Below are 27,444 nucleotides of genomic sequence, written 5' to 3' on the forward strand. Positions count from 1 at the left end.
GCCTTGCCTGGAGCTTTATCCCTGGAAACCAGGGGCACCCCACATGCCCTCAGACATGGTCTCTGCTCCACTCTCTCTGCCTCTTCCCAGGGCTTTCAGAGCTGCCCTTCACCCTAAAAAGTGGCAGGGGCTGAAACCCAGACTACCCAACCTCTCTGGGAGGGGGTGATCTGACAGGACCATCTGGAGGAGGGGATGACAGAGCTGGTCTGCGCTGCTGACCGGTGTGGGTCCCAGGACACGCATTGCCTCGTGTGTGTTTCCAAGGCCAGGCTTTGTCCCACCAACTGCAGCCAGCAACCCTAGAACCCACAACGGGGGTGACACAGATCAGACTGCTGAGCCCCTCCTTCCCATGACCTGGAGAAAAGCTTTGCTTGCTGGAGGAAGACATCAAAAAAAAAAAAAAGAAAAAGAAAAAGAAAAAAGGGCATTAACATCATCCTGCCCAAAACATTGCTTTTCACTGAATGTCAGTAATTTAAGGTGGAATTTCTCTCATTCTGTGAGGATGAAATGCCAGTTGGTTGCCCCAGCAGTGTGCTGGGGGTGTGGGGGATGTGTGCTCCCATCATTCTCAAGGCGAAAGGGACCAACCACACCTGGCTGGTAAGCTCCTCTCCAGCACTCTGCAGGTAGAGGCCCTCCGGGTACCTGTGTGGGTGGAGGCAGCCATGTTGGGGTTATTAGTAGGGGTTAGTCTGGGTGCAAATTAAGGCCATTGTTGGGCACTAAAATGCTATCTAGAGAAGCAGTTTGACCAGCCCACCAGGTGCTGAGGTCAGGGTCTCCATGTTAGAGAACAGAGCAAGGGACTTGAAATGGCCCCCTGCAGCCTCCCTTTGGAGGATCAGCCTGTCCTCTGATCCCTGGAACCTGGACGTTCTCCCTGCCTCCAGCCCCACTGAGGTGGCCCATTATCCCCCCTGGATTCCACATCCTGGAATCTGAGCCAGAGGATTTCTTTCTCCCTGGCGCTGGGGCAAGGGGCGTAGATATGGGATACCCCTTCCTCCACTGCACCCCAGTGAATACTGAGCAGGAGGGCAGAAGGACGCCCTGGGAAAACCACGTTCTCCGAGGCAGCCAGGGATGCCAGTGACAGCGCCAAGCCGTGGTCCACAGCATTTTGGGTCACTTTCAGCCCCAGGGCTGAGAGGGGTCAGGGACAGGTGACCTGACCTCAGCCCCATCAATGCCCAACTGCCCCTTCCCCCCAGACAGCTCCTGACCCCCAGCTCATGAGGAAATAAACGAATAAGCCCCGCTATCTCCGAAGATTTGTCTTTAATGAAAAGGATTCGTTTATCCAAGTTCGGTTTCCAAAGCCGAAGCGGTTGCCCGGCTAGATCGCATCATTCCCCACGCTTCTCTGACTCCTTCTCTGACTCCGGCAGTGGCTGGAGGAGGCTCTGCCTCTCAGTCGCTCTACAGGGGCTTGGCGGAAGGGGTTGGTTTATTGGGCATTTAGGGGTCGATTCAGGCTTTTTTGTTTTGGGGTTATTGGTGAGGGGATAGGTGAGAACTGGTTCAAAATGAGTTAGCCAGCGCTTTCTGTCCGCATCTTCTTTCGCTCCCGACTTCCTGCGGCCGGCCCGAGGGAGGGCTCCGGGGACCACTTTCGGGCCCTGCCGCCGCGTGCCAGCTTCGTTCCGACCGAAATTTGAAAACGGGGAAACGACGCGATCGACTGGAGGACCCCCTCGGCCAGGACTGTCACCCGCAGAGTAGAAGGAGGACGACAATAAGGATGAGGATGGCGACGCCGGCAGCAGGGACCGGCGTCTCCCGTTTGCGGGCTGGGCCGGCTGGACCGTGGCGCTGGGGCCAGCCAGCTAACGCTCCGAGCGAGTGGTCTCGCCTTCGTGAGCCGGGTCCCTGGGCTCTCGCCCCTGTTGCGCCCGGAGCTCAGCCACAGATGTCCAGCCACAATTCTCGGTTGGCCGCAGACTCGTACAAGAATTGCGTTTGGACAATCAGTGGCGAAGCCCCTGAGTTCAGGGCCCCGATCCCCTGCGGGGGCTCTGCTTCGCTCCTTAAAAGCAAGGAACCCGGAGATCTCCGGAGCTGCGCGTCCGACTGCCTCGCAGACGCTCAGCGGTTGCGGCCCATACCGCGGTAAGGTGCAGGAGCAAACACGCGGATCCCGACCCTGCTTGGGGAATCCCCATGCCCCTGGCGTGTGTCTCCTTCAGTCGCGGCCCGGGGTCCCTAAAGTAGCCCGCGCTGCGTCTCTGCGCTGCCCGAGGTCGGGGGAATCTCCATCAGGCCCGGGGAACCCCGAGTCCCCTCTCCCCACCCCCAGCCTGGGCTTCCCGGGCTCGCCAGGAATCTGGAAAGCTGGGGCCCGAGGCCGGGTGGCGTTTCCGAGCCCGGGTCCGGACTGCTGGACTCGTGGGTCCCCGCCCCCGCTGTCCCCAGGCACGCACCGGCTCCGGTGCTGTCCGCTTCCCTGTGGCTGAATCTTGGCCGGGGCGCCTGTAGTAGTGGTGGCAGTGGCCGGGGCGCGGCAGGGAGCGCTGGAATGCACCGCCGGGTCACCTGCCGTGCCCGGTGAGCCGGGCTGGGAGCCGGCGGGCTGGCGAGGCGCAGGGCTGAACCCCAGCGGGCGCCTCTGGCGGCTCGGGGCTGGGGCGGGCTTTTAGTGGGCCGCTCCAACAATACGGGCCTGGCGCGGAGAAAGGGGCTCGGCTGCAATTGGTACTGGATTTGAATAACGCCACGGGGCCATCAATGGTCATTGTGTCGGCGGGTAATGAATCTCCGCTGTCTCTCAGGCTGGCCAGGCAGCTGCAACCTGCGCTCAGGCAGCTCTTAAAGACATAGCGTGCCCCTCCCCGGGGGCGCCCGCCCTGCACTGGCCGGACCCCTCGCCCTCCTACCCCCACCCTGTGTCCTAGACTCCCAGTGTCCCTCCTGCTCCCTCCGCTGAACCCTTTGCCCATTGCCCCCTCCCTTCTCCTGGGCCAGGCACCCGCATCTCGGCCCTGCACTCCCATGGACCTTACTCGGGCTCCCGGCCTTGGCTGAGCTTCCCTCGCGTGCCGAGGGAACTCCTGGCTTCCTGTCTGCATGTAAACTGAGGCCTCTGGAGCCCTTCTTCCTTAAGCTTTAAGCTCCTGCCCGAGGGGCTTCTAGCTGGGGGGTGAGGGGGAACAGTCTGGAGGTCAGAGGGTCACCCCCTTAAAAGGCTCTGCTGAAGCATAAGGGAGGGGATGCAGTTCTGACCCCCAGGCTGAAGATGCCATTTCCAGTAACCACACCCCCCCAGGAATGTGCAAACTTCGGGGACCAAGGACAAGGGCTTGATTCCCGGGACACCTCCTGTAGGATCCTGGATATCTCCCCTCCAGCAGGGAGTGTGGGTGGGGGCAGGGTGGAAGACAGGTGTGGACTCTAGTAACGCTGTTTTCTCTCTTCCACTGGACAGCCCACCAGTCCAGGAGGGCAGGGGCTCCGTCTAGCTCAGAGATGCTCCCCACCCCCACCTCTGCCAGAAGGTTCTCAGTCTACTGGGGCAGTACTTACCCATTTTCTCTCCCAGAGCTCAGCCTAGCTTTCCCATTGAATCTCACACCCCTGAGGGGAGTGTGTGGCCATCCTTCCTGTACATCCTGCCCTCCATCGACCCCAGGGTTCCCCAGGCCCCCAAAGCAGCCCTTCCCTACCATCCTCTCCTCACAGCTGGGGGCCATCTTGCCATGTGTCCCCACTGAATTATTATTGGTGTGTCTATTCTTACTGGGCCAGGAAGTGGGTCCTACTGATCTTTGTGCCTCCAGGGCGTAGTAGGGTGCCCTCCAATCAATCCTTGAATACCCATTGATGACTTAAAAATGAACCACATAAACCTCTAGGAGTTTCTTACAAAAGTTGAAGACATATGGCTTCTGGGGAATACTACTTGGAGTGAGGGTTTTATAGAGGGGAGCCCTGCTCACTCACTGGGTCCCCCTCTTGGGAACTGTCCGTCTTATGATGATAGCAATACCCTCGAGTGCTTTATGTGCCAAGCATTGCGTGCGTTAAAGGTAGCGGTCGCTCGTTCACTCCTCTCAACAGCTCTGGGGAGCAGGTACTATGATCAGTCTGATTTTGCAGATGAAGAAACAGATTGGTGGCAGTTTAGTCCCTAGCCCACAGCTGGCAGGTGACGGAGCCACCGTTGGAACCCAAGGCTGTGGAGCCTGCCACACACCGCAGTTCCCTGGCCTTTACTCCGCAGCTACAAAGAGGACTGACACTCAGAACTCCAGACTCGCCCTCCCGAAAAACCAAAACCAAAACCAATAAAAGGGAAAAATAAAAGTAAAAACCCAACCTGGGAGAACACCCAGTTCTCTCCTTATAAATTAGAATCTTGTCCCGGCCCCACCCTGGCCTGGCAGGAACACAGCCTCGCGGGAATGGCCGGGGTGGTCTCTGAGTGGTGGCGGGACTCTCAGGCCTGTTTGGGCAGCGGTGTCCCAGGAGGGTTCGTCAGCCTCTGCGCGATGCCAGGGCTCTTTACAGCCATCGGTCCTGGGCAGGAAAGGGCTGTTTTGCCTCATTCTCACCCTCAGGGAAACTGAGGAGACAATAACTGCTAGTTCTTGAACAGATATTTATAGAATGCCTCCTGTGTGCTCGTGGCAGGCTGAGCAGTGAGCAGGTGTTCCCAAAGGAGATGCACGGGGGAGGCAGGTCAAGTGCAGGGAGGGGGCGGCAGGATCCACCCTGGGCAGTGGGGAGGTAGGTGAAGGTAGGCGGGGCGCCCATGCCGACCCTGTGCCAGGCAGAGGGAATAGCCTGCTGCGAAGCTAGCGAGCGAGAGAGTGGTGAGTTCTGGGAAAGAAAAATCTGGCATGGTGGGGGCCCAGAGGGAAGGAGGAAGTTTGAGATAAGCCTGGGGTGACCCTGCCCGACCCTGTACGACTCTAGGGGCTTTGTGATTTTTAGCTTAACCGCAGCGGGGATCCTAAAAGGTCTGCCAAGTTCAGATTTACATCTTCAAAGGTTTGCTAGAGCTGATGTGTAGAGGAGGAAATGGGGGAGGGGTGTTGGGGCAAGCTGGACCATAGGAGGCCAATTTGGCTACTGATGGTGGCCTGGGCTTAAGTGATGGCAGAACAGGGTTCCAAACTGTGTTCTTGACAGCCATGGTGGGCTCAGGTAGGTCACTTGGCAAGGAGTAACATTTAATGAGCACCTGAGGTGTACTCTCTATGTTGGAGGCTGAGGGGACGGGAAAGAGAAAGACACATAGAGTCTGATATTGTGTCTCTAGAAGTATCCACCCAGTGGGCAGGCAGACACGCAGGTGCCCAGCCAGTCCCAGTGAAGGAAGCAGAGCCACAGGAAAACGCTGTAACTGAAGGACTGGCATAGGTCTCTGGGCTTACAGAAGATCAGTTATTCATTTTAACAGGGAGGCTGTGGGAAAACTTCTGGAAGAGGCCACATTGCCTTGGGGTGCCAGGGTAAGTGAATTCTGATAGACTGACTCTCAAGTTACTGCCTCCATGAAATGGGCCCATTAGGCCGTCCTACCCCTAGAGATGGTTGTGGTGTTGGAGGATCCAAACAGACCTTGCATTTGCGTGCAGTAAAGTATCATTATCTACACCACACACACACACAGACACACACACAGGATACATGTTTAGGTTCATGCATGCGCTCAACTGTTCCTAGCCTCTGCTCTCTCCATTCTTTTTAACATCAAGACTGAGGAAGAATGTAGTGAAGTTGTCCACACCGCCAGTTAAGCATGTCCCTCCTCCTAGAACTGGCATTTGACCAAATACTGTGCACAGCACAAAGGACCTGCTCAGTGAATGTCTGCTGAATGAATGAATGAAGAATGAATGAATGACTGCCTTATTGGAGTAATAACTAAATGAATGTGTAGATGGACAGATAGATAAATGAATGAAAAAACATGTGGAGACACGAGTGAAAGATGAATGAATAAAGAATTGACTGGGTGCATGAATGGAGCCAATCAGCTGAGATTCTAGGTGTGGAACTAGAGGCATTGCTGTGGGTGAGGCTCATTGAAGGGGCTAAATGGGGGCTTCCTTCCTGCCGTGGCTTCAAAGGCAGGCCCAAGGCCCAGAGCATAACAGCCAGGTGCCGGAAGAGCAGCTATGGTGACAGGTCAGTCAGGCTGCACCTATGTGCCAGACATTTCCAACCCTGTCCCCCAATATTCCCAACAACTCAGGCTTCACTGAAGCCTGGCCTCGCAGTTTGTGATACAGAAAAGAACTCTACCCTTTACCACTGTTGGTGAGCCCCCCAGGACAGGCCCTGCCTGCTCCGGGCTCCACTTGCCCCACTCGTACTAAGAGTTCTCCTAGAGTAGCCAATGCTCTTACATGGTGACCAGCCAAGCGGTCTGCCTTCAGAAATGAATTGTGCCCTGGCTAGTGTCGCTCAGTGAGGTGGCCGTTTGATTCCTGGTCAGGGCACATGCCTGAGTTGCATGTTCGGTCCCTGGTTGGGGCGTGTATAAGAGGCAACTGATGGATGTTTCTCTCTCCCTCTCTTTTTCCCTCCCCCATCTCTAAAAATAAATAAATAAAAATCTTAAAAAAATAATGAATTGACAATCTCTCATGTCCTCAGTCTCGGAAGATGACAAATCCAGGCCATTGTCTTCACTCAGATAGGCTCCTAAGAACCCTCTGCCCTGCAAAATGTGATTCCGTATATAAAGGAGGTTCCCCTCCCTGAGATAGATAAGGGCAGAGCAGGGCAGCCTTTCAAACTGAAGCAGCCACCTCCACCCACCTGGGTGGCTTCATCCCGTGATGCTATGCATGGCACACGTCACTCTCTGAAAGCCTCTGATTGGCTGTCTTGTCTCTCCACCAGAATGTCAGCCCTATGTGGACAGGGATCGCGTCCTGTTCGTTGCTATATCCCTAGCACCTAGAACAGGGCCTGACCCTTAGAAGGTGCTAACTTTTATTAAATGCCTGGGTGAAGGGATAAAAAGACAGACAGGTGCGTGGATCGTCGTCACCCAGTTACCAGTGCTGTATGTGAAGCCCTGGGCACTGGGCTGGCACGTGGGTGGATCACTACTACGTTGTGAGAAATGCCATTACTCTCCCAGTTTGGCAGACCAGGACCCTGAGGCTTGGAGAGAAGAAGCAACTTCCCCCCAGGTACAGAGAGCTACTGAGTGACGGAGCCAGGTTTTAAACAGCAAAGCCAATGTCCTTAACCCTGCCACCAACTGACACCTCACTCTTGTCACCCCAGTAAGGCTGAAGCCATTGGAAGTTAAGAGCTGGGACTCAGACATATTGTCTGATTCTGATTATAAAAATATCCAGAATAGGGAAATTATGAGACAGAAAGCAGCTTAGTGGTTGCCTAGGGCTGGAGGGAGGGGGAGTTGGGGGAAATGAGTGAGGGCTTCTTTGGGGCGGGTGATGGGGATGTTTAAGAATTGATGGCGGTGATGACTGCACGACTCCGTGAATACACTAGAAACCATTGCATTGTCCATTTTAAATGGGAAAACTATGGTATGTGAATTATATCTCAATAAACCTGTTACTCAAAAAAAGAGTTCAGGCTCAGGAATCTTACCTCTGCCATGTACCTGCTAAGCACACCCTTTCCCATCTCTCCGACTCAGCTTTCTAACCAGTAAAATGGCGGGAAAATAAATGTATCATGGAGTTAATGTGAGCATTAAATGAGATAATATATGCCATTATCTCCACTTTATTAAGGGGGAAACTTAGGCCTGGAGAAGGGAAGTGACTGGGCCCAGAATACACAGCTGGTGGGTGACAGGTGAGGGTCTGTGGCCTGAATCTCTTGGCACTGCTTCCTCTAGCCTTATGTAGACTGGGCTGCTGTCTGTACGCCCACTCACTCCTGTCACCTCCACCACTCTGTCCCCTCCCCCAACCTTCTCCTGGGCTCCGAGGCCCGGTCTCCCCGCTGTCCATGCCTGGGCACCTGCGGTACCAAGTTCCCCCAGAGTACAAGATGCCCTCTTCCCCAGCCCCCACCCTGCTCCCCTCCTGGGGCCATGATGCTGTCTTGCTTTTGCTTGTAATAAAGAAAATATTTCAGCTACCCTTCCACAGTTGCTTGGCAACCCCAAAGGGGGGTGGGGGGAGCAGAGTGGAGGAGGGGAGGGGGAGGACTCTGGAGCCGATCTGGAGACAAAGAGTAGGATTTGGGTGACATGGAGCCTGTTCTTACTGCTAACCTGGCCTGGCTGCGATGGTGGGTGGGGGCGGGGGCTCCCTCCCACCCCAGTGTCTCACACCAATAAATATGGATTAGGGAAATGGGCAGAGTTTTTCCCACGGGCCTGAAAGGCCACATCTGACCTTTCTACCCCCTTTATGTACCAATGTGACAGTCAGAGAGAGCAAAGAGCAGGACCCCCTGAGATGCCTCCCCAATGGCCTTCTGACTTGGGGAAACTTTTCACCCTCACCCTCCCCCAGCCCCAGACCAGGTCATGGCCCTGCTTGGTCCCTGGCCCAGGGATGAAGAGGAGGTTGGTGTTCAGGTGGGAGGCAGGAGCCCCAGCCTCGGGGTCCATCTCAGGCCCTGCCCACTTCGATGGCACAGAGCCAGGCGGGGGTCCTGGGTCAGCCTGGAAGGATGCTCCCTGCCTCTGGTGCCAGCCTCTGCCCTGTGGCTCCCCATTCTGTGCTCCATTTCCCCAGCCCACCTCTGCCTGGGGCCTCTTCCAATAGGAGCCCTGTTCTCCACTAGTCCTTCTCCATCCCCTGTCCTCCTTGCTTTCCCCACCTCACTTCATGCTCCCCTTTTCCTTCCATCCTCTTCTCCATTTGGTTTCTCTTGTCTGGGGTGGGCCCCTCTGCCCCAGTCCTCCTACTTCTGTGGTTCTCCCCCCCCCGCCCTGAAAAAACTAGGAAGCCCTTAAAGCTAACAGTCCCCAAAGAGAAGGTGGCAGGAAGAGGCTGTGAAAGAGAGAGGGGGTGGTGATCTCTCTCCCTGGTGCCCTGGCTCACTGGCCCCTGGCTGGGGGTGGAGAAAGGCCGCCCTGAATGGACTCAGTGTAGAGACAGGAAAAGCAAACACCACAGCCTGGGCCATGCTGGCCTGCTGGGGTGGGGTTGGGGGGACAGGATGGGGCAAAGGCCTGGGCTCATCTCAGCCTCCCTCGTCAGCTCTCTGCTGGCCCCTGAGGGCCCATGGCTTTCTGGACCTCTGCCCCACAATGTCCAGAAGGGGAATGGGTTTAAGGGCTGGGGGAGGACAAATTCTGTAAGAGACACCTTCACCCTTTCCCAGGGATCATTTCCTGTCCCACTGCTCCGCCCCCAGCCTTCTTGCCCAGCAGAGGCCAGGAAAGTCAGTGCCCAGGAAGGGCAGTCTGGCACCTGCGGGCCTGCCTGACCAGCCCTTCTCAGCAGCAGGAACTGGGTGGGGAAGTCACCTTGTGCCAGAGACGGGCCCAGCAGTGCCATCCGCCTTCCCGGGCCGAGGGGGACCCCAAGGCGCTCTGCCCAGGTGAGTGCTGCTCTTCCCCCATGGCAGACAGTGAGGAAGGGTGAGGCTGTCCTTACTGGGACTCCCAGAGACCCCTACCCCGTCTGGGAGTCCCTGAGGATCTGCGACACTTCCCATTGGACTGTCTTGCCCTTTGTCTGGGGCGCATGTGACACTGGCAGTTTGGTGAGGAAGCCAAAGGGGTGGTTTGAGCAAGTGGAGGCCAAGTGGGGATGAGGGGAGACAGGAGGGGCTGGAGTCTGGGGAGCAGGACTCCTGGCTTCCAAGCCGACTTCTGGACGACACTTGTGGAATCCTGGAGACGCCTCCTGAGAGCACTTCGGATTCTAAAAGGTTTTTGGAATGAGCACAAGAGGGTCAGCAGCTCGTCCTGGGTGACGCAGCAAGCTGGCAGAACTGGGACTCAAACCCACCAGTCCCCTTAAGGCGCCGAGGGCAGTACTGTTTGTGCTGTGGACGCCACGCGTGACCACCTCCCCTTCCCTCTCCACATACAGTTTGGTCCCTCCGGATTTAAGGGCGAGGGGGAAGGCTCTGGACAGCACCCCCCCCCCCCAGGGCCCCCTTCTCTGTCTGTGCTCTTGCCAGGCATCACAGCCAGGGCCAAGCAGTCCTGCTCAGGCACCAGAGAAGCCACAGTCTCCTTTAACTGTGTCTGGGAAGCCGTGGTTGGCCTCTGCCTTACGGATCCCGAAGAACAGGGCCCCCTTTGCTCTCAGTGTCTAACCATAGTCTCTCACGCTGTCATCAAAGCCCAACCACTTTCTGGAAAGCAAGGTCAACAGCTGACTGTATGTCACGGCGCCCACCTTGCTGTGTCCTGGTGGCTGGGAGGACCTTGCCGAATGAAAGAAGGCGGCACTCCCTGAGTCAGGAGCTGTTCTAAGGCCTTCCCTGTACCTCACTGAATGGTCGCCACACTCCTAGAAAGCGAGGCCAGCTGTACAGATTGAGAAACTGAGGCCCAGAACAGTGAGATGACTTGTCCGTGGATACACTACCGGGAGAAATCCAGCTGGCTTTTGAACCCATAGCCCTGAGTCCTTAAATGTTCTCTCCTAAGAGGTCTCCACTAGAGGTCATCACGTCCAGTCCTCGGCATCTGGGTGTCTGCTCAGGCCAACCTCTGCTCGCAGACAAGAATCAATCTCGTTTTTAAAGGCACCTGCTCCAAGGGTGGAATTCCCCCTGGGAGTAATCAGACATTTATTTATTCATAGCCTTCTGGCTGGGAGAAGAGGCCCTCCCACCCAGAACTCACCAGAGTCCAGCTGCCTCCTTGCCTCTCTCCCCTTCCCGCTGCCGTGTAATCAATCAGAGGCGGACCAGCCTTGCTCGCGTCGGCTCCACAACCTGCCTGCTGTGTGGGCCTGGACGAGTGACTCAACCTCTCTGAGCTTCAGCGATCAGCTGTAAACTGGGGTTAATGACACGCCTGCTTTGTGAGGTTGGGTGAGGACTGAACATTAAAAAAGGATGAGAAGACTATGTTTTCAGAGGTCATTTCTCTGTAGTTTGTTACTGGAGAAGTTTCTGTGAGTGAACAGCGCACAGGAGACCACGACCGGGAGGCACAGTGTTCTCTCCTGAGTGTGAAGCTGTCTTTGGCGTTGTTCCCGCAGCTGCCGTTTGCCGTTGATAATCAATCGTTCCCCTCTTCCTCCAGGAGAGTAAGAGGGAGAGGGGGCCACCTGAGCACTCTCTCTCCAGCGTAGTTAAAAAAGGATGAAGGCCCAAAAAGGGTTAGTGATTACAGTGCCCGGCACCTGTGACACGGGCTCAGCGTGAAGCTGTAAATACTTAACCACCCTCATCATCATCATCATCAACACACTTCTGACTGCAAGGTCTGAGCCTCCAGCTTTTGGCCTTACAGGTTAGCCTCCTTATTATAGGTGGGGACGCTGAGGCGCGGAGTGGGGGACTTGTTAGGATCACATAGCAAACTGGTGGTGGAGGAGGAAGTGGCGCTCAGCCCCGCCCTGCGCCCCCATTCCCACTGGGATCTCTTCTCCTTTGCCCCCTTCCCACCTCCAGGCCTCCACTGGCACCCAGCCGCCCCCCCCCACCCCAGGCAGAGCCCAGGAGAGCAGCGAGCAGAGCCTGGAGCCCCACGCTCTGAGCCCCTGCGCCTTCTCAGCCCTGGTTCTTTGTCTGCTGCTTTGTGGCGGTGAGTGCTGCCCCTAAATCAGTTCTGTGACACCGTTATTGTTGCCCAGGGCCCAAAGAGTCTAAACTTTTCCCCTGAGGTCAAGAATGTGGCCAGTCCCCAAGCCGCCTAGAGCAGGGGCCTGGGTGGCTGGGGGTGGGGCTGGGGCCTCACCCCGAGCTGGGTCGAGATGTGTGGGGCGGGGGTCAGTGTGAACAAAACGCTTTGAAATGCCTCCTCTCCATCACTGCCAACATTGTCCGCTGCCCACGGGGGGCCTGGCACCGCCTCGCCGGGGCTCCGGCCCCCAGCCCTGGCCAGGCCCGGCCCGGCATCTGAAAATGGACAGAAGGTTATTGTCCCTCCTTGCAGTCCTTTGTCTGCCCCAGTTCCAGATGTCTAGGCTGGGACCAGGGAGCTGACCCATGGTGGGCAGGGGGAGGGGACAGAGGGGGAGAGCACGGGTCACTGCATCCTGAGGGGTCGTTCCCAGACCCTGAGGTCCCACCCAGCCACCTTCTGGGCTGTCTCAGCCCTGGGATTGTCCCTGTTCCCTTGCCCGTCCTCACCTTCCACCAGACCAGAGTCCAGCCTCAGGAAGGAAGGCCATAGGGGTGCAGGAGTAAGAGCAGGGTACCTTGGGATCCCCATAGTTCCTCTGGTTACTGTGCTCTTGGGCAGGTTGGGCCTGTCTCAGCCTGCTGTCCCCGTGTGGGTACCACTGTATCAGCGTTCATTCATTCACAAAGTAACCACAGAGGCCACCTATGTGCCAGCTCTGTGCTGAGCATGGGGGTGCACAGTGGTGGGTGGGCCACTTCCAGGGTGTGGTTAATGGCCATATTAGTAAGGGGTAACATTCCCACCTGATTCCTCCGTGCTGGGCACCATGCTAACCACTTTACCTGCGTTATCTAGCCCTTCTCACAACAAAATTGAGGACGCACTGGGTACATTCTTATATCCGTTTTCCAGCTTTGGACACCAAGATTCTGCGAGCTAAAGTCTCTGGCCCAAAGCCAGGCTGCCAGGAAGCAGCGGAGCCGGGATCCGAGCCCAGGCTGACTGCCGCCACCAGGAGCAATGATCTGCTAATAAATACTGAACACAGAGCCTGGCACAGCTCCGGACTCAGCCTACGGGAGCTGGTGGTGATGCCAAGTCTACCCCTCAGTCTTCCCATTTCACGGATGGGGCTACTGAGGCCCAGACCGGCAAAAGAAAGCCTTGGGTGAGGAACTTGGTGATTCTGGAGCCACCAGGGCCGGCCAGAGAGAGGCAGGGAGTTTCAAACCCCAGCTCTGCGTGAGCTTGGCTGACTGACTCAGATTCCCACACTACGGTGTCCTCATCTGTTAAATGAAAATATTCCCTCCAGCCCTGGCCAGTGTGGCTCACTTGGTTGGAGCATCGTCCCATAGACTAAAAAAAAGGTTGTGGGTTCGATTCCCAGTCAGGACATACCCGGGGTGTGGGTTTGGTCCTCGGCGGGATGCGTACCAGAAGGCAACCAATCAATGCGCCACTCTCTCTCTCTCCCTAAAAATAATGAGAAAATGTCTCGAGTAAGGATTTTAAAAAAAGAAAAAAAAGAAAAGAAAACATTCCCCACCTCCCAAGATTGTGGTGAAAATTAAGTCAATCATACATTTAAAGCACTTAGCACCGTGCCTGGCACACAGCAGTCATTTAGTAACAGCTGTTCTTGTTCTTGTTCCAAATGGGGTAACACTGATCCCTTTGAACCTTCCTCACCTGGGGTCACCTGAGGACAAGGCTCTGTTGAGGGGAAGGGGAGAGTTAGCAGTTGTTGATGGGCGTGGGGATAACAATGCTTGGTCTTCTTGGGGTCTCTAGAAGTCTCCTGACTAGATACTCCTGCAGGGCTTGGAGGGGGGAGGCAGAAGGGGTGGGTGGTGTTGGGGTGGGGGGAGGGAAGGGGCTGCCTGGGCCCAGAGGAGTTAACAGCTCCCAGGCCCTGGCCCAGCCGGGCTGCCACGCTGCAGCCCAGCCACAGCAACGGTTTTCGCAGAGGAGCCAGGGCTGCTCCCTGATGGGCAAAACAGCTGGCTGGCCATGGAAAACAGCTGGCCTGGCCCCAGCCTCCTGAGGAAGGAGGCAGAGCTTCGCAGGACAGCTCCGCATCTTGGGTCCTGGGAGAGGAAGGCCTGGCCAAGAGGGAGTCCTCTGGAGTGGGTGTGGGTGTTGGGTGGGACTGCAGGAGATGAGGGTGTGCAGGCAGATTCCTGGAGAGGCCAAGGTACGCTAAGTCTAAACAGAGTGGGCAGAGTGACTCCAGCGGGATTTGGGGGGCTCTGTCTCCCCTCAGGAAAGATGAGAGGCAGGGGAGCAGATGTGGGGCAAGCCTGTGCTCAGCCCCGGGTCCTCTGGGAACCGGGCTGGGAGACTGAGGTGGGAGAGAGCCCAGGCAGGGCTCCTAGACACCTATCTGCCGAGCTACACCAGGACCAGAAGTGGGGTGTGGGCTCCTCCTCTGGCCAGGATCTTGGGTCCCCTTGACCACAAAGCAGGACAGGGGCCCGGAGAGCCCCCAACCCAGGCGATGTGAAGCTGGCAGCTGGTAAGAAAGAGCTCCGTCCAAGCATCCTCTCAGCTGTGGGCCCCATTCCCAACCTGCTTGGGACACCCCAACCCCGGGGCCCTGCGGGGGCCGTGGGGTACCTCCAGGCTGTGCTCTCCCACTGGCAGGGAAGCGGCACCTGAGACCTCGCATGAGGCTGGGCAGGGTAGGCAGAGGGTTAATGGGAGTGTGGGCAGAGCCCACTGGACCGGAGCCCCCTGCCTAGGCTCTGGACCCTCAAGTCCTACAGGCTAGACACCCCTAATGTCTCTCTGACCTAGGGTGGCCTCTAGCCCACCTTCCTAATCTCCAGGAAGAGGGGGTTGGCCCTCACCTTGGGGGTACCAACCTCAGCGCCCCTCTTCCTATGAAGGCCACCCTGCAGAGCCTTTACCAGTGGGCAGGCCTTGGAGCTCAGCTCCCAGCAGGAAGAAGGTACTGGGGAGGGGGACAGTTCTTCTGGGGTCTCTAGTTCCTGGTGCCAGAGCGAAGCCTAAGGCGCGGGCGCCACCACCCGGCTTTGGCCAGAACTACAGGGGCTGAGGGATGGGAGGTAAGATGCTGGGGGGGCGGGGGGGGGGAGGTAAGATGCTGGGGGGGCGGGGGGGGGGCCAGTGCGCAGCTAGATGTGGGTCCAGGATGGTCTGTGTCCTAACCAGACAGATGGGCCCCGTTTTTCCCCAGACACGTATCCTTCATGACCTGGAGAACAGGGCCTTAGGCCCCATAAAGAGCAGCTTCACCCGTTAGCCTGCTTCAAGTAGGCTCATTGTTTTTGATCCAGTAGGGATGGGGAGGGCCTAGGAATTTGCATTTCTAGCAATTTCTAGGTAACACTGATGCTGGCTGATTGAGGGACCATACTTTGAGAAGCACTGCTTTATAATTGCTGTGAGTGTGGCCTAATATGACCTTTGTAGACTATGCCTTATTATTCTAGTTTGGGGCAAAAAACCAATGAGTATAAGTGGAGTGCAGGTGCCTGATCAGCCCATCTGCACAGTGATTTATTCCATCACCTTCCTATCAGCCGGCTGGCCCTGCTCCAGGGCCAGGAATAAAATGGTGATGGAGGTGGACTGGTCCCTGCCTCAGAACTCACAGCCAGGTAGATCTTGGGTGTGATCCTTTCACCTGGAATTCTAAAAAGCAGCTCAAAATAAGGCCCAAAACAGAACCCAGTTTACATTCCACCTTCTCAGGTATTCCCCATTCAGAAAGTAGCCCACGATCCAGCTGGGTTGCAAACGCTGTGGGTCACCCTGATTCCTCTCTCCATCTCCCACACCTAATCCCATCACGCCCCTCAGCCCCACCCACCAGCACCTCTCCCTGTGCAAGGGTCTTCCACCTTCCACCCTTGCCCTCTGGTCCTCCCTCTGAGCTGTAGCCAGAGCAATCTCTTAAAAACAAATAATTTCAATTCTCTGCTTATCCCCTCTAATGTCTTTTCATTGCACTTAAATTTCTTCTTTTTCAAGTTGATTTTAGAGAGAGAAAGAGAGAGAGAAGTCGCTTTGTTGTTCTACTTATTTATGCATCACTGGTGGATTCCCACATGTTCTATGACCAGGGATTGAACCCACAACCTTGGGATATCGGGATGATGCTCTGACCAACTGTGATACACACCCGGAGCTTTTCATTGCACTTTTTAAAATAAATTTTATGTATTTATTTTTAGAGAGGGGGGAAAGGAGGCAGAAAGAGAGGGAGAGAAACATGGATGTACGTGGGAAAGATCAATTGCCTCTTGCACGCCCCCAACTGGGGATAATGGCCCGCAACCCAGGCATGTGCCCTGAGGGAATTGAACCTGCAGCCCCTGAGTTTGCAGCCAGGCATTCAATGCATGAGCCACACCAGTCAGGGCTTTGGTGCACTTAAAAAAAAAAAAAATCAATATCCTGTTGTGGCTTCAAGGCCTGAGGTGGTCCTCACCTCTTCCCACATTCCCCTGGCTCGCTTGGCTCCAACCACAACCTCCTGGCTTGTTCCCACCGAATGACATGGGCCCCACCTGCTCCTTCCACCTGGAGCACTGTTCCCCCAGAACTTCCCTTGGCTGGCTCCCCTTATGCTCTGCGATGTTTTCGCTGACCCCTCGACTCAATGTTACTTCCCACCCTGGCTGCTCTCTGTTTGTATTCATTTGTTTTATTTTGCTTATAGCATTTACTTTCTTTGAAACGATCCTTTATCGCCTGTTGTTTCCCGTCTGCTCTCCGCAGAATGTGAGCGCCCATGGAACAGACATGGTCTGCCTTGTGTACCCCACTACCTAGAGCCCTGCTTGCACCTAGCGTGTGTCCTGTACATAATTGCTGAATGAATGGGGTTATCAGGATGCCACGTAGGGGCACGCCCCTTAGGCATGACACTGGGAGAGGCTCCCCAGAGGAAGGAAGTTGAAGCTGAGACTGGAGGGCCTCTGGGAGTTGGCCAGTTCAAGCAGAGGATGGACAAGAAAAGAGGATGTGGTAAGGTACTGAATCATGGAGTGTTCTGGAAACCGTACATAGTCCAATTTGGCCGAAGCAGAAGACTGGGTGGGAGAAGAGGTCAGAGGAGTTGAAGAGGCAGGCCACACAGGGCCTCGTTGCCCCTTGAGGGGTTTGAGCTCTTCTCTGAGGGCCATGGGCAGTCCCCCGCATATCCCATCCAGCGTGCTGATGTCAGGCATTAATGAAGGGCCACTGGGTGCAGAATGGTTTCCAGGGAGAAAGCCAGGGGGTGCGGGGAGCTGGGAGGTGCAGGGACCCAGGTAAGTGGTCCTGATGTCCTGAGCCAGGCAAGTGACAGTGCCTGAGTGATGAGGTGGCCACGTGCAGGAGACATTGAGGGGGGTGAGGTGATGGACTCAGCTGAGAGAGAAGGGCTCGTTATCAGGGACACCCAGGTCTCCAGGTTGAGGGACTGGGTGGGAAGAGGTGCCATTCCCTATAGTTGAGAGGCCACCAGAGTGGGAGCAGGTTTTGGACAGATGGACTGTGGATATAGGTAGGTAGCAGAGATGCATGTCAGTTTTCCAGAAACCGGGAGCTAGTAGTCCATGTGGTCAGCTGCCCTCTTGGGCGAGGAAGAAGCATCCGTTGTGGGGAGTGGCCAGGAGGATGCTGGTCTTAGCAGGAGCGGTCTGGCTGGAGCAGTCTTGGCCTGTGTCAAACTCAGAACGGAGATAAGGAAGCAAGGCAGGGGGCAAGGCAATCCCCTCCAAGAGTTTTGGAGGGAGGGCCGCAGCTGGGGGCCCGGCAGGAAGCTTGGTGTTTTGTATTTTAAGTTGGGGGAGATTTAAGTCCTTTGGAATGTCGAAGGAAGGTCCAGAAGAGAGGGAGGTGAGCCATCCAGGAAGGGCAAGGGGATGGCATTTGGAGCCCAGGGGTAGTTGCGTCGTGAATTGGGGGGTGGTGCTTTTTCCATTGTATCAGGCAGTGACCCCAACTCTGCCCCAAAGGAAGGTTGAAAGGGGGCTGGGACGCGCCCGAGGGGCTGCGTGGCGCTTCCTAGTTCTGCACTCAGTCTAAGAGTGGACTTGGCTCTCTTAAAGGGTCGAAGCAGTGCCGGCACCGACGACAGAGGCGAGGACGAGGACGAGGACGAGGACGCGCGGCGGCGCCAGGCTTGGACCGCAGCGGGATGGCGCGCCCAGGTCAGGAGGACGCCCTCCGCACCCCCCAAGCCGGTCTCGCTTTCAGGAGCACGAGTTGCCTCGCGGCTCTGCGAAGTTCCGTCTGGGCCCGCCAGAGGGCGCCCGGGGCAGGGGGGGTTCAGGGGGGCGGGGCCGGGGATCCCGGGCCGCGGCGAGGAGTCGGTCCTGCCCTTCTGGGTGGGTGGCTGAGGTCCCAGGGTCAGACGGAGAGCCGGGGAACCCGGCCTCTGGGGTGTCGGGCGCTCGGTGAAGCCTGTTTCCGGGGGTTGCCCGCTCAGGGATTTGAAGTGGAGCGTTCGCAGACGCCGGGCCGGCTCGGATGCCGTCACCCCAGACTCCCCTCTTTCCTCCTTCCCTTCTCGGGCGTGCAGCCGGGAGGGGGCTGCTCCCAGGTCGCGTCTGGGACGGGTCTCCGGGCCCTGGCCCTTCGGTGCCTCTGGCCGAGGAGAGATCCCTTGAAAATCTCCGTGTAACGGTGGGGAGTGGGAGCCCACTTTAGGGGGGGTACGCTCCCCCCACCCCTCTCCTGGCCGCCTCCGCCCCGCCCCGTCCCCGGGCTCCGCCCCGGGCCCGCCGCACCGCCCACTCCCCCTCGGCCCAGCCGGGAGCCCCGGGGGCCGCCGCCGCCAACGGAGCGCCAGCCATGCGCGCTGCCCCCGCTGCCGCCCCGCTGCTCCAGCTGCTGCTCCTGCTGGGGCCGCGGCTTCAGGTCACGGGCGTCGCGGAGCCGCCGTCCCCCGTCGTGGTCATTGCCATCCTGGCCCGCAATGCCGAGCACTCGCTGCCGCACTACCTGGGCGCTCTGGAGCGGCTGGACTACCCCCGGGCCCGGCTGGCCCTCTGGTGAGAGAGACCCGGTCATGGGCACCCACTGGGCATCTGCCCCCCCGCCCCCCGCCCCGTCTGCTGCCTGTCCCGACACCATCCAGACAGGCCCCTCCCCTCGCAGACAGTCCTGCGCAGCCCCTAGCCCAGGCAGCACCCCCTGCCCCCTGGCCCTGCAGACCAACCCCTGAGGCCTTAGGCTGACCCTCGGGCACCTACCCTGGCCCTTCCTCTTCCTCTGGGTGTAAGGGGGGCCTAGCCCCTCTTGCTGTCACACCTGTGGTTGGCTTGACTTGAGTGGAGCAGACAGGAACAGCTGGCTTCCCTGGGGCCCAAAGTGGCAGGGATCAGCAGGACGGGGGGTTGGGGGGGTGGGGGTGTTCCTGGGTAGCAGTGGGGGTGCTGTCAGCCCTGGGCTCCAGGCTGCTCTGCAGGGGAGTCAGACCTGACCCCTCCCACTGAGCTGGTTCCAGACTCTCTTTAGAGGGTTGGTCCTGCCAGCTGCTGGCAGTGCCCTCCCTCTGGTGTCCCCCCCCTGCCCCGCAGTCATCCCCACGGGGCAGTGGAGTCAGAGGCCACAGTCTGTGGAAGCCAGGACAGGGAGGAGCCCCGAGCTGAGGCTGGGGATAAGCTGAGAGAAATGACACACTGCTGCTCACAACACACCAAACTTGGGCTGGGGGTGGAGCCGTGGCCTGGGGAGGCTGCCCGCAATTACCACAGTTTGGGAGTTGTTAGTTCCCACCCCTATGGGACTTGACACGTAGTTAGTCTTCATGTCTGGGGAATTAGCTTAAAGGCACAGTGTCACCTAAAACCTGGGCTCTTGGCTAAGCCCCCAACCCCCACTGGGTCATGGGAGAGGAGAGGAGAGCCATGTGCTGTGGCGTCTGTTCTGTGGGCCCATCAGCACTTCTCAGGGACGCTCAGACTATGGTTTGGTCCTCATGACAACTTTCGGGCGGAGAGAAGCATCAGGCCCTCTGTCCAGTCCTGACTCGGGGTAAAGGGCTGAACTTTGGTCACATAGCAAGGAAGGAAGGGAACCAGGCCACATGGCAGGTATGTTCTTCAGAGCTGAGGTACTTTACATCTTTTGAAATGCACTCCAGTTCTGTTATCTCAGCCTGCTGAGCTGGTTCCAGCCTCGGCAGGGCATCTTACAGTTACCGAGGAAGAAAGGGAAGCCCAGAGAAGGACGGGGACTTGCCTTCAGTCACACAGTGGATCACAGACCTGTGCTGGGGACATGGCCGCCTGCTCTCAGACCCTCTGTGGCATATGTACCGCCACTGCTCCTAGCAGGATCTGCCGGCCTCACAGCTCTCGGTGCTCCGGAGGGTCAAGGCTCCTCGGAGTTTGGTCCTTCTGTGGCTGCACCCCCTCATTCTTCTTCCCCCTGTGTCCCCAGGTGTGCCACGGACCACAACGCGGACAACACCACGGGGATGCTGCAGGAGTGGCTGGCCGCCGTGCGCAAGGACTATGCAGCCGTGCTCTGGAGGCCTGAGGGGGAGCGCAGGTGGTGATCTAGGAAGACGGGCAACAGCTGCCACCCGGAGAGGACACGGGACAGCCTGAGCCACAGTTTCCAGGCTAGGCTCTGTCCACGGCCCTGCAGAGAGGGAGAAGCGCCTACCCCATGGGAACATCTCATGTCTTTACCCCTCAGGCCCTACCCAGACGAAGAGGGTCCCAAGCACTGGACCAAAGAAAGGCACCAGTTTCTGATGGAGCTGAAGCAGGAAGCCCTGACCTTTGCCAGGGGCTTGAGGGCTGACTATATCCTGGTAAGAAAGACTCACCTAGGGTTGGGCTTCCCATATGTGCTGGGATCTGTTCCCTGACAAATTTTGGGGTGACAACCTCCCTTAGGCTAGTGACCTGCATCAGAAACCAGACCAGATATTGAGCCTGGACCCCTGTGCTTGAACTCAGACTAGATCCTAAGCCTGGATTCCTGAAACAGATCCCAAAGTGTACACTGAGCCTAGTTCCCCAAACCAGAGCTCAGAATAGGCCTTTGGATCTACTCCCTAAGTCAGTTCTCAGATAAAGTTCTGGGATCAGCAACTCGGGTCTTATCTTGGGACCCAGTCCTGAGCCAGTGCCCCACACTAGATCCTTGGTCCAGAAACAGATCTGCTAGTTTGTAGGTTAGACCTCTCTGAGGGACCCCCATTGGATTCTGGGGGCCACTGTGGGTCTCAGGCAATCATGAGTCCCTGAGGGCTGCAGCCCAGGCAAGGCTGGGGTCTGTGACAGGCCCGTCCTCCAAGTTTGCAGATACAGACAACATCCTGACCAACAACCAGACACTGCGGCTCCTGATAGAGCAGAGGCTGGCTGTGGTGGCCCCAATGCTGGACTCTCAGACCTACTATTCCAATTTCTGGTGCGGGATTACGCCACAGGTGAGGCCGGGGATGGGGTCCCCAGGAAGCTTGGGGTTCTGGGAGGAGGGACATGAAGAGCAGAGAAACTGAAGGCCTCAGGGTTTGTGTGCCGTGGTGGGGAGCAGTGTTCTTGGGATGGTGGGGACCCTCTCACTGCCCAGAGCACCTTCCCTAGGGCTACTACCGCCGCACAGCCGAGTACTTCCCCACCAAGAACCGCCAGCGCTGGGGCTGCTTCCAGGTCCCCATGGTCCACTCCACCTTCCTGGTATCCCTGTGGGCGGACGGGGCAGACCAGCTCGCCTTCTACCCCCCTCACCCCAACTACACCTGGCCCTTTGATGACATCATCGTCTTCGCCTACTCCTGTCAGGCTGCTGGTGAGCACAGCTCTCCTTGATCATTCCTTGGAAGCCTCTGGGCCTTTGCACATGCTGTTCCTTCTGCTTTGCATGTCCTTCCACAGTTCATCTTGTTAACTCCTGTTTGTCCTTTGGGTCACATATAGTCTTTCTTGAGCTCACTGCTCCAGCGGGTTAGATCCTCCTTCTGGCTGTCCTCATTGTGGCACTTTTATGGATTCCTTCACTAGGCAAATATTTATGGAGTACCTACCATGTGCCAGATACTGGGGAGATAGTGATGAGTAAAAGCAGGCAGCCCCTGCCCTCCTGGAGCCTCCTTCCCATCATTCAAAGGAGCACACAAATCAATGTCCAATCACAGCCATGACAAAAAGGAGAGCTTCTTTCTTAAAAAAAAAAAAAAAAAAAAAAAAAGAAGAAGAAAAGATTTTATTTGTTTTTAGCGAGAGAGGGAAGGGAAGGAGAAAGAGGAAGAGAAGCATCGATGTGTGGTTGCCTCTTGCATGACCCTAACTGGGGACCTGGCTTGCAACCCAGACATGGCAGGACTGGGCCCAGGACCTCTCAGCTGGGTTCTGAGGGCCCCCCATATGCCAGCACTCACCCAGCCTGTCTCTCAGGCGTCTCAGTCCACGTGTGCAACGAGCACCGTTACGGGTACATGAACGTGCCCGTGAAGTCCCACCAGGACCTGGAGGACGAGAAGCTCAACTTCATCCACCTGATCCTGGAAGCGCTAGGTGAGGGCTGGGAGCGGAGGTGCCCGCCTGCTACCGTCGCTCCCTGCCTCCCATGTGCTCCTTCCCCGAGCCCCCAGACCTGACTGGGCACTGGGCTTGGGGTCCCAGCCTCACCCCTAACTCATTCCTGACACGGGAAGTCCTGTTCTCCCCTGGGCCTCAGTCTCCCCATCTGTACGATGGAGGCAGGTGGCTTCCGTGACCTCTTAAGGGCCCCTCCTACTGGGCATTCTGCTGAGGGGGCAGGAGTTGGGGTGGGGGGCTAGGACTCCAAGGTCCCTGCTGACAACAACCAGAGGGACTCATGATTGGGGGTGCTTTCCTCTGCAGTGGACGGGCCCCCTATGTGGGCCTCGGCTCATGTGTCCCGGCCCCCAAAGAGTCCCACCAAGATGGGGTTTGATGAGGTAAGTTTCCTCAACCTGCAGGACTGGGGTCAGGAAGCGGGTGGGCTCTCCCTGTGGGTCCTCCCCTCCACTGCACCCCCTCTCCAATCCCTCCTCCCCTGCCTCCTCCAGGTCTTTGTCATCAGCCTGGCCCGCAGGCCCGACCGCCGGGAGCGCATGCTGAGCTCGCTCTGGGAAATGGAGATCTCTGGGCGGGTGGTGGAAGCCGTGGATGGCCGGTGAGGCTCCCGGGGGCCCCAGACGACGAAGTGGGGGGCAGTGAGGTCCATTGGAGCTCCCAGGGTGTGGGAAAGGCAGAGGAATGAGTGGAGCGAGTTTCCTGTTCCAGGAGGTATTCAGACAGGGCCTGAGTAATTCTGTCTCAGGGAGTCCCAGGGCAGACAGACCAGGACAGGGCACCCATCTGCAGCCCGCTGGAGGGAGGCGACTATGGTGGTTAAGGCCCAGGATCTGGAGCACCTGAGCTTGGGCTCCAGCTCTGCCGCTTAGCAGCTGGGTGACTTTGACAAGTCACCCCCGCCTCTCGGCCCTGTTGTGTACTCACTCGGTGAATCATGGCGGCTTCCTCTCAGGGGTTTGTGAGGGGTTAGGGCCTGACGCAGTAAGTATTCCAAGCTTAGGTGTCTTCATGATAATCATCAGGGTTATCCTCCCCCATCCTGGACTTAGGTCCCTGATGGGTGGGGTGGGACCAGACCTGTCACACTCCCCAGGGGAACCCAGGGTTACTCAGCCCCACGTGCCCACTGCTGTTTGCTGCATATGTCCCTAGCCCTTCTGATTAGAGGACATCCATCCTTTGTTGGGCCTCTGCCATGTTCCCCATGGTCATCCTGGGGCACACCCCCCCCAGGCTGCCTCCCCCTCCCCTGTGGGTCACCCCTGCCTGAGGCAGCTATGGTTCCCCCCACCGACCCCATCGCTGATGGCTTCAGGCCATACGAAGCAGTCACAAGGCTGAAACCACCTTCAAACCAGACTTCCGTGTGACTGACCCAGCATGCACCAGCCAGGCGCCCCCGGCGGGGGGAGAGGTCCCTGGTGGCCGCCTCTCACCCCTTCACACCTGTTCTCTCTCAGAACACTCAACAGCAGTGTTATGAGGAGCCTCGGCGTCGGCCTGCTCCCGGGCTACCAGGATCCCTACTCAGGCCGCACGCTGACCAAGGGCGAGGTGGGCTGCTTCCTGAGCCACTACTCCATTTGGGAGGAGGTGAGGACCCGCTGCTCGGCGCACGCCCTCAGGGGAGCAGGCACCCCCAGTCCCTGCCCTATGCCCAGCCCTGGAGTGAACGGTGGGCGAATGAATCCATTAACAGAGATGACCAGCAGCTTTAAACCTGCTGTGTGTCCAGCCCTATGTCTTAGTCATCCTACAGTCTCTGTTCAGCACCTGCTGTGTGCCAGGAGATGTTTTCTCTGAGACTACAGAGGTGAACCAGAAGAATGCAGCCCTGGCCCTCCCGGGGCTCAGGGACCAGAAAGAACCCACTGACCTCGGAAGGGCGGTGCCCAGGATGCTCTAGAGTGTGGTCTGGCCTGGACTTGGGGCCTGGCATGGGGTTAGCGTGGGCCTCGCCATTGATAGGCTGTGAAAAGAGCCTATGCAGCAGAAGAAAACAGTAGGAGCAAAGGCCCTGCGGCAGGAAGAAGTGGCTTGTGTTTAGGGCTGGGAAGAAGAAAGGCCTCAGCGCCAGGGATGTGAGTGAGTGAGTGAGGCCGAGAGGCCACTGCTTGGACCCTGGCCCCCAAGGCGGTGCACAGACGCGCTCCTTGTGTTTACTTCCTGCCGTAGCCGAGATCTGTGTGTGTGAGCTCGTAGTCCTGTTTGTTTTCCACCATCTCCAAAGCGACTGACGGATGACATACATTTCACCGTTCAGTGAGCTGATTTCATGTTCTTTCCGCATTTCCAAAAGTTGCAGAAAGTGCTTTTTCTTAGGGATGTTGGGGGCCGGGGTCTCCCCACCCCTGCCCAGCCCAGCTTCCTTTAGGAAAGCACAAGGCTGGAAGTAGGGACCAGGGCCCTGGAGTCCCGCAGGTGCGGGTTCAGATCCTGGCTCTGCCACTTCCTGTCCGTGTGTCCTTGGATGAGTGGTTTGTCCTCCCTGAGTCTCTGTCTCCTTACTGCAGTCCAGGGCCATCACATGTGCTGCCCCCTGAGGGTCCCTGGCCATAGGCAGGGGCACTATGGCCCCTGGGATATAGTAGCACTCATGAATGCAGCTTGGGTTCCGAAGTCCATCATGAGTCTAAGTTGGAGGGCCTTGAATGCCAGAGTGAGCCAGGCATCGGGATTTCAGCTCCTAGTCGGTGGGAGTCCCAGCAGGCTCTGGAGCAGCTGAGGCATGTGACCAGGACTGAGCCTCTGGCACATAACTGAGGCCAGGGAGGGTGTCAGTGTTGGCCAGGAGGAAGGGGACAGCCTGAATCTAAAGGACCACCCCCAACCCTGCCTCTTACCACAGGTGGTGGCCAGGGGCCTGACCCAGGTCGTGGTGTTTGAGGATGACGTGCGCTTTGAGAGCCACTTCAAGGCGCGTTTGGAGAGGCTGATGGAGGAGGTGGAGGCAGAGAAACTTCCCTGGGACCTGATGTAGGCAGCCCGCACCCTCGGGGCAAGGGAGTGGGGCAGGCCACTGGGGGTCTGTCTCCTCCTGCTTGGAGCTTTCCTTCCCCTATCCTGGTCCTGGAGGACATGCCAGGACCTCCAGTGACTCCTGGGACCCTTGATGTCACCTGCAGCTACCTTGGCCGGAAGCAGGTGAACCCTGAGGAGGAGGTGGCCGTGGAGGGGCTGCCGCGCCTGGTTGTGGCCGGGTACTCCTACTGGACACTGGCATATGCCCTGAGCCTGGCTGGCGCCCGCAAGCTGCTGGCCTCCCAGCCCCTGCGCCGGATGCTGCCCGTGGACGAGTTCCTGCCCATCATGTTTGACCAGCACCCCAAGTGAGTCTCAGGTGGGGGCAGTGCAGGCCCACCTCAGCAAGTAGTGAGCCCCTGGCTGGGCAGGTGGGGAGCCTGAGGCTGGCAAGGCTGACTCACTACTCCCGGGTCACAAAGGAGTAGTTGAGGGGTCCAGCCTCACCCTGGACTCAGGCTAGCCTAGGTGTGAAATCTCTGCTGGCCCTGTGGTTTTTATTAAGCGACTTCTCTGTTGTGGACCTCGGTTTCCTCATCTGGGAGATGGGGCTAAGAGAAGCCATATGGCTGAGTTGGTTGGAGCATCATCCCATAGTCCAAAAGGTGGTGGGTTTGATGTTTCTCACTGCCCCTCCCTTCCTAAAAGCAATGAAAAAAGAGAGAAACTATGCCTCTCACCTTTGTTGTGGGGCCTGGATGGGGAGGGCAGGGTGGTGCCGCGGCCAGGCGAGGGGCTGGCTCCAGGCTGGCACGAGGTCTGGGTTGGGGCTCACCTCAGCCCCCTAAACCGTCTGCCCCTCCGACCCCCCCAGCGAGCAGTACAAAGCACACTTCTGGCCTCGGGACCTGCGGGCCTTCTCTGTCCGGCCCCTGCTTGCTGAGCCCACTCACTATGCGGGGGATGCCGAGTGGCTCAGTGACACGGAGACATCCTCGCCCTGGGACGACGACAGCGGCCGCCTCATCAGCTGGAGCGGCTCTCACAAGACCTTTCGAGGCCCCCGCCTGGACCTGGCTGGCAGCAGTGGGCACCGCCTCCAGTCCCGCCCCAGGGATGAGCTCTAGGTGCGGGCGGGCGGGACTCGCAGCCTTTCGTGGTCAACTCTGGGTCTGTCCAGATCTGCTCCTCCCCTTTTTTGTTCCTTTTTTAAGATTTTATTTATTTACTTTTAGAGAGAGGGGAAGGGAGGGAGAAAGAGAGGGAGTGCCAAACATCCATCGGCCAAATGCCCCCAACGGGGGACCTGGCCGCAACCCAGGTATGTGCTCTGACCAGAATCGGACCTCAGGCCGGCACTCAGTCCGTTGAGCCACACCAGCCAGGGCTGCTCTCCTCTTCTTAGCCTGTCTTCCCTCTCCCTCTCCCTCCCGCCCCCCCCTCCTCCCCCTCCCCCTCTCTGACCCCATCTACGTCTGTTTTGTGTCTTTGGCTGTCTCTGCATTTCTCTATCTGCCTCTAGAGCCTCCTCTCTCTATGTCTGTCTCTGGCTCTCTTTGTTTCTCTGTATCCATTGGTGTCTGTCTCTGTCTCTGATTCTGTCTGTCTGTCTGTCTCTGCTCACCTCTGACTCTGTGTCTGTTTCTGCCTCTGCCTCTCATAGTCCGACCCCAGTTCTGTCCTCTCCTCTTGGCTTCCCTGTCCCACCAGGTCTGGGTGTTGATTCCGAAGGAGAACTCAGGAGGAGGCCAAAGCTGTCCAGGGAGCAGAGATGAAGATTGCTGGCAGGAGCCACCGCCAGGAACCATAGATCCATTGGAGACCTGGCTGCCACCGGGCGCACGGCCACTCTGCCCTCTAGTGCTGTCTTTCACTGGGAGAAACCAGAGATGGGTCCCCTTCCCTGAGGTCACGTAGTGGAAGGACAGGGCTTGCAGGGCCTCTTACCCTGCCTGCCTGCCTGCCTCATGGTCTGGGGTGGAGGGAAGGTGGGAGGCTTAAGCTGCCCTCCCTGAGGACCCAGCTGTTGGGGCCCCTCCACCCACTTCTACCTCCACCTCAGCCCACCCCTCCCAACTCCCAGCTCAAAGCCTGGGTCTCACTTGCCAGGGCCCACCCCTCTCCTGACCAGTGGAAGTGCAAGGAGATGGGAGGAGGATCCAGCGCTCAGTAGGTCCTCAATAAAATCCAGCTGGTGTTTACACTTTATATTTTTTAACTTATGGGTGAGTCTCTTTGCTTGTTACTCGGTCT

At 57.7% G+C, this 27,444-nt stretch overlaps 1 protein-coding gene, 1 long non-coding RNA gene and 1 other non-coding gene across 4 annotated transcripts; all 3 read left to right on the top strand.

Moving 5' to 3' along the window:
• Positions 1-10,979: 10,979 nt before the first annotated feature.
• On the top strand, positions 10,980-11,194 carry LOC150013780 (small nucleolar RNA U3). Its single transcript, XR_016510956.1, has one exon. It is a non-coding gene; the product is annotated as a small nucleolar RNA U3 (small nucleolar RNA).
• Positions 11,195-12,754: 1,560 nt separating this feature from the next.
• LOC150013781 (uncharacterized) lies at positions 12,755-17,827 on the top strand. 2 transcript variants are annotated; one of them, XR_016510586.1, is made up of 3 exons: positions 12,755-12,878; positions 16,460-16,713; positions 17,776-17,827. It is a non-coding gene; the product is annotated as an uncharacterized LOC150013781 (long non-coding RNA). The 2 variants fall into 2 exon arrangements; XR_016510585.1 differs by lacking the exon at positions 12,755-12,878 and adding an exon at positions 13,686-14,228.
• A 192-nt stretch (positions 17,828-18,019) lies between these two features.
• CERCAM (cerebral endothelial cell adhesion molecule) lies at positions 18,020-27,152 on the top strand. The gene is made up of 13 exons (XM_090274816.1): positions 18,020-18,720; positions 20,114-20,224; positions 20,375-20,492; positions 20,982-21,116; positions 21,274-21,478; positions 22,084-22,203; positions 22,534-22,610; positions 22,722-22,828; positions 23,691-23,823; positions 25,079-25,206; positions 25,356-25,559; positions 26,066-26,318; positions 26,902-27,152. The coding sequence occupies exons 1-12, from the start codon at positions 18,521-18,523 to the stop codon at positions 26,316-26,318; spliced, it is 1,791 nt and encodes a 596-aa protein (XP_090130942.1). The 5' UTR covers positions 18,020-18,520; the 3' UTR covers positions 26,902-27,152.
• Positions 27,153-27,444: the final 292 nt, after the last annotated feature.

This window comes from Furipterus horrens, unplaced genomic scaffold, assembly GCF_987537825.1.
Source record: "Furipterus horrens unplaced genomic scaffold, mFurHor1.1.pri manual_scaffold_4, whole genome shotgun sequence".
In the NCBI taxonomy this organism is placed as follows: Eukaryota; Metazoa; Chordata; class Mammalia; order Chiroptera; family Furipteridae; genus Furipterus; species Furipterus horrens.

What these genes read in the sequence shown, in the direction of transcription:
- CERCAM (XM_090274816.1), top strand. Translation starts at nt 18,521, where the DNA reads ATGCGCGCTGCCCCCGCTGCCGCCCCGCTGCTCCAGCTGCTGCTCCTG. An exon ending in TGAGGGCTGACTATATCCTG is followed by an intron (nt 20,493 to 20,981) that starts GTAAGAAAGACT and finishes CCGTCCTCCAAG; the next exon opens with TTTGCAGATACAGACAACAT. An exon ending in GGTGCGGGATTACGCCACAG is followed by an intron (nt 21,117 to 21,273) that starts GTGAGGCCGGGG and finishes CACCTTCCCTAG; the next exon opens with GGCTACTACCGCCGCACAGC.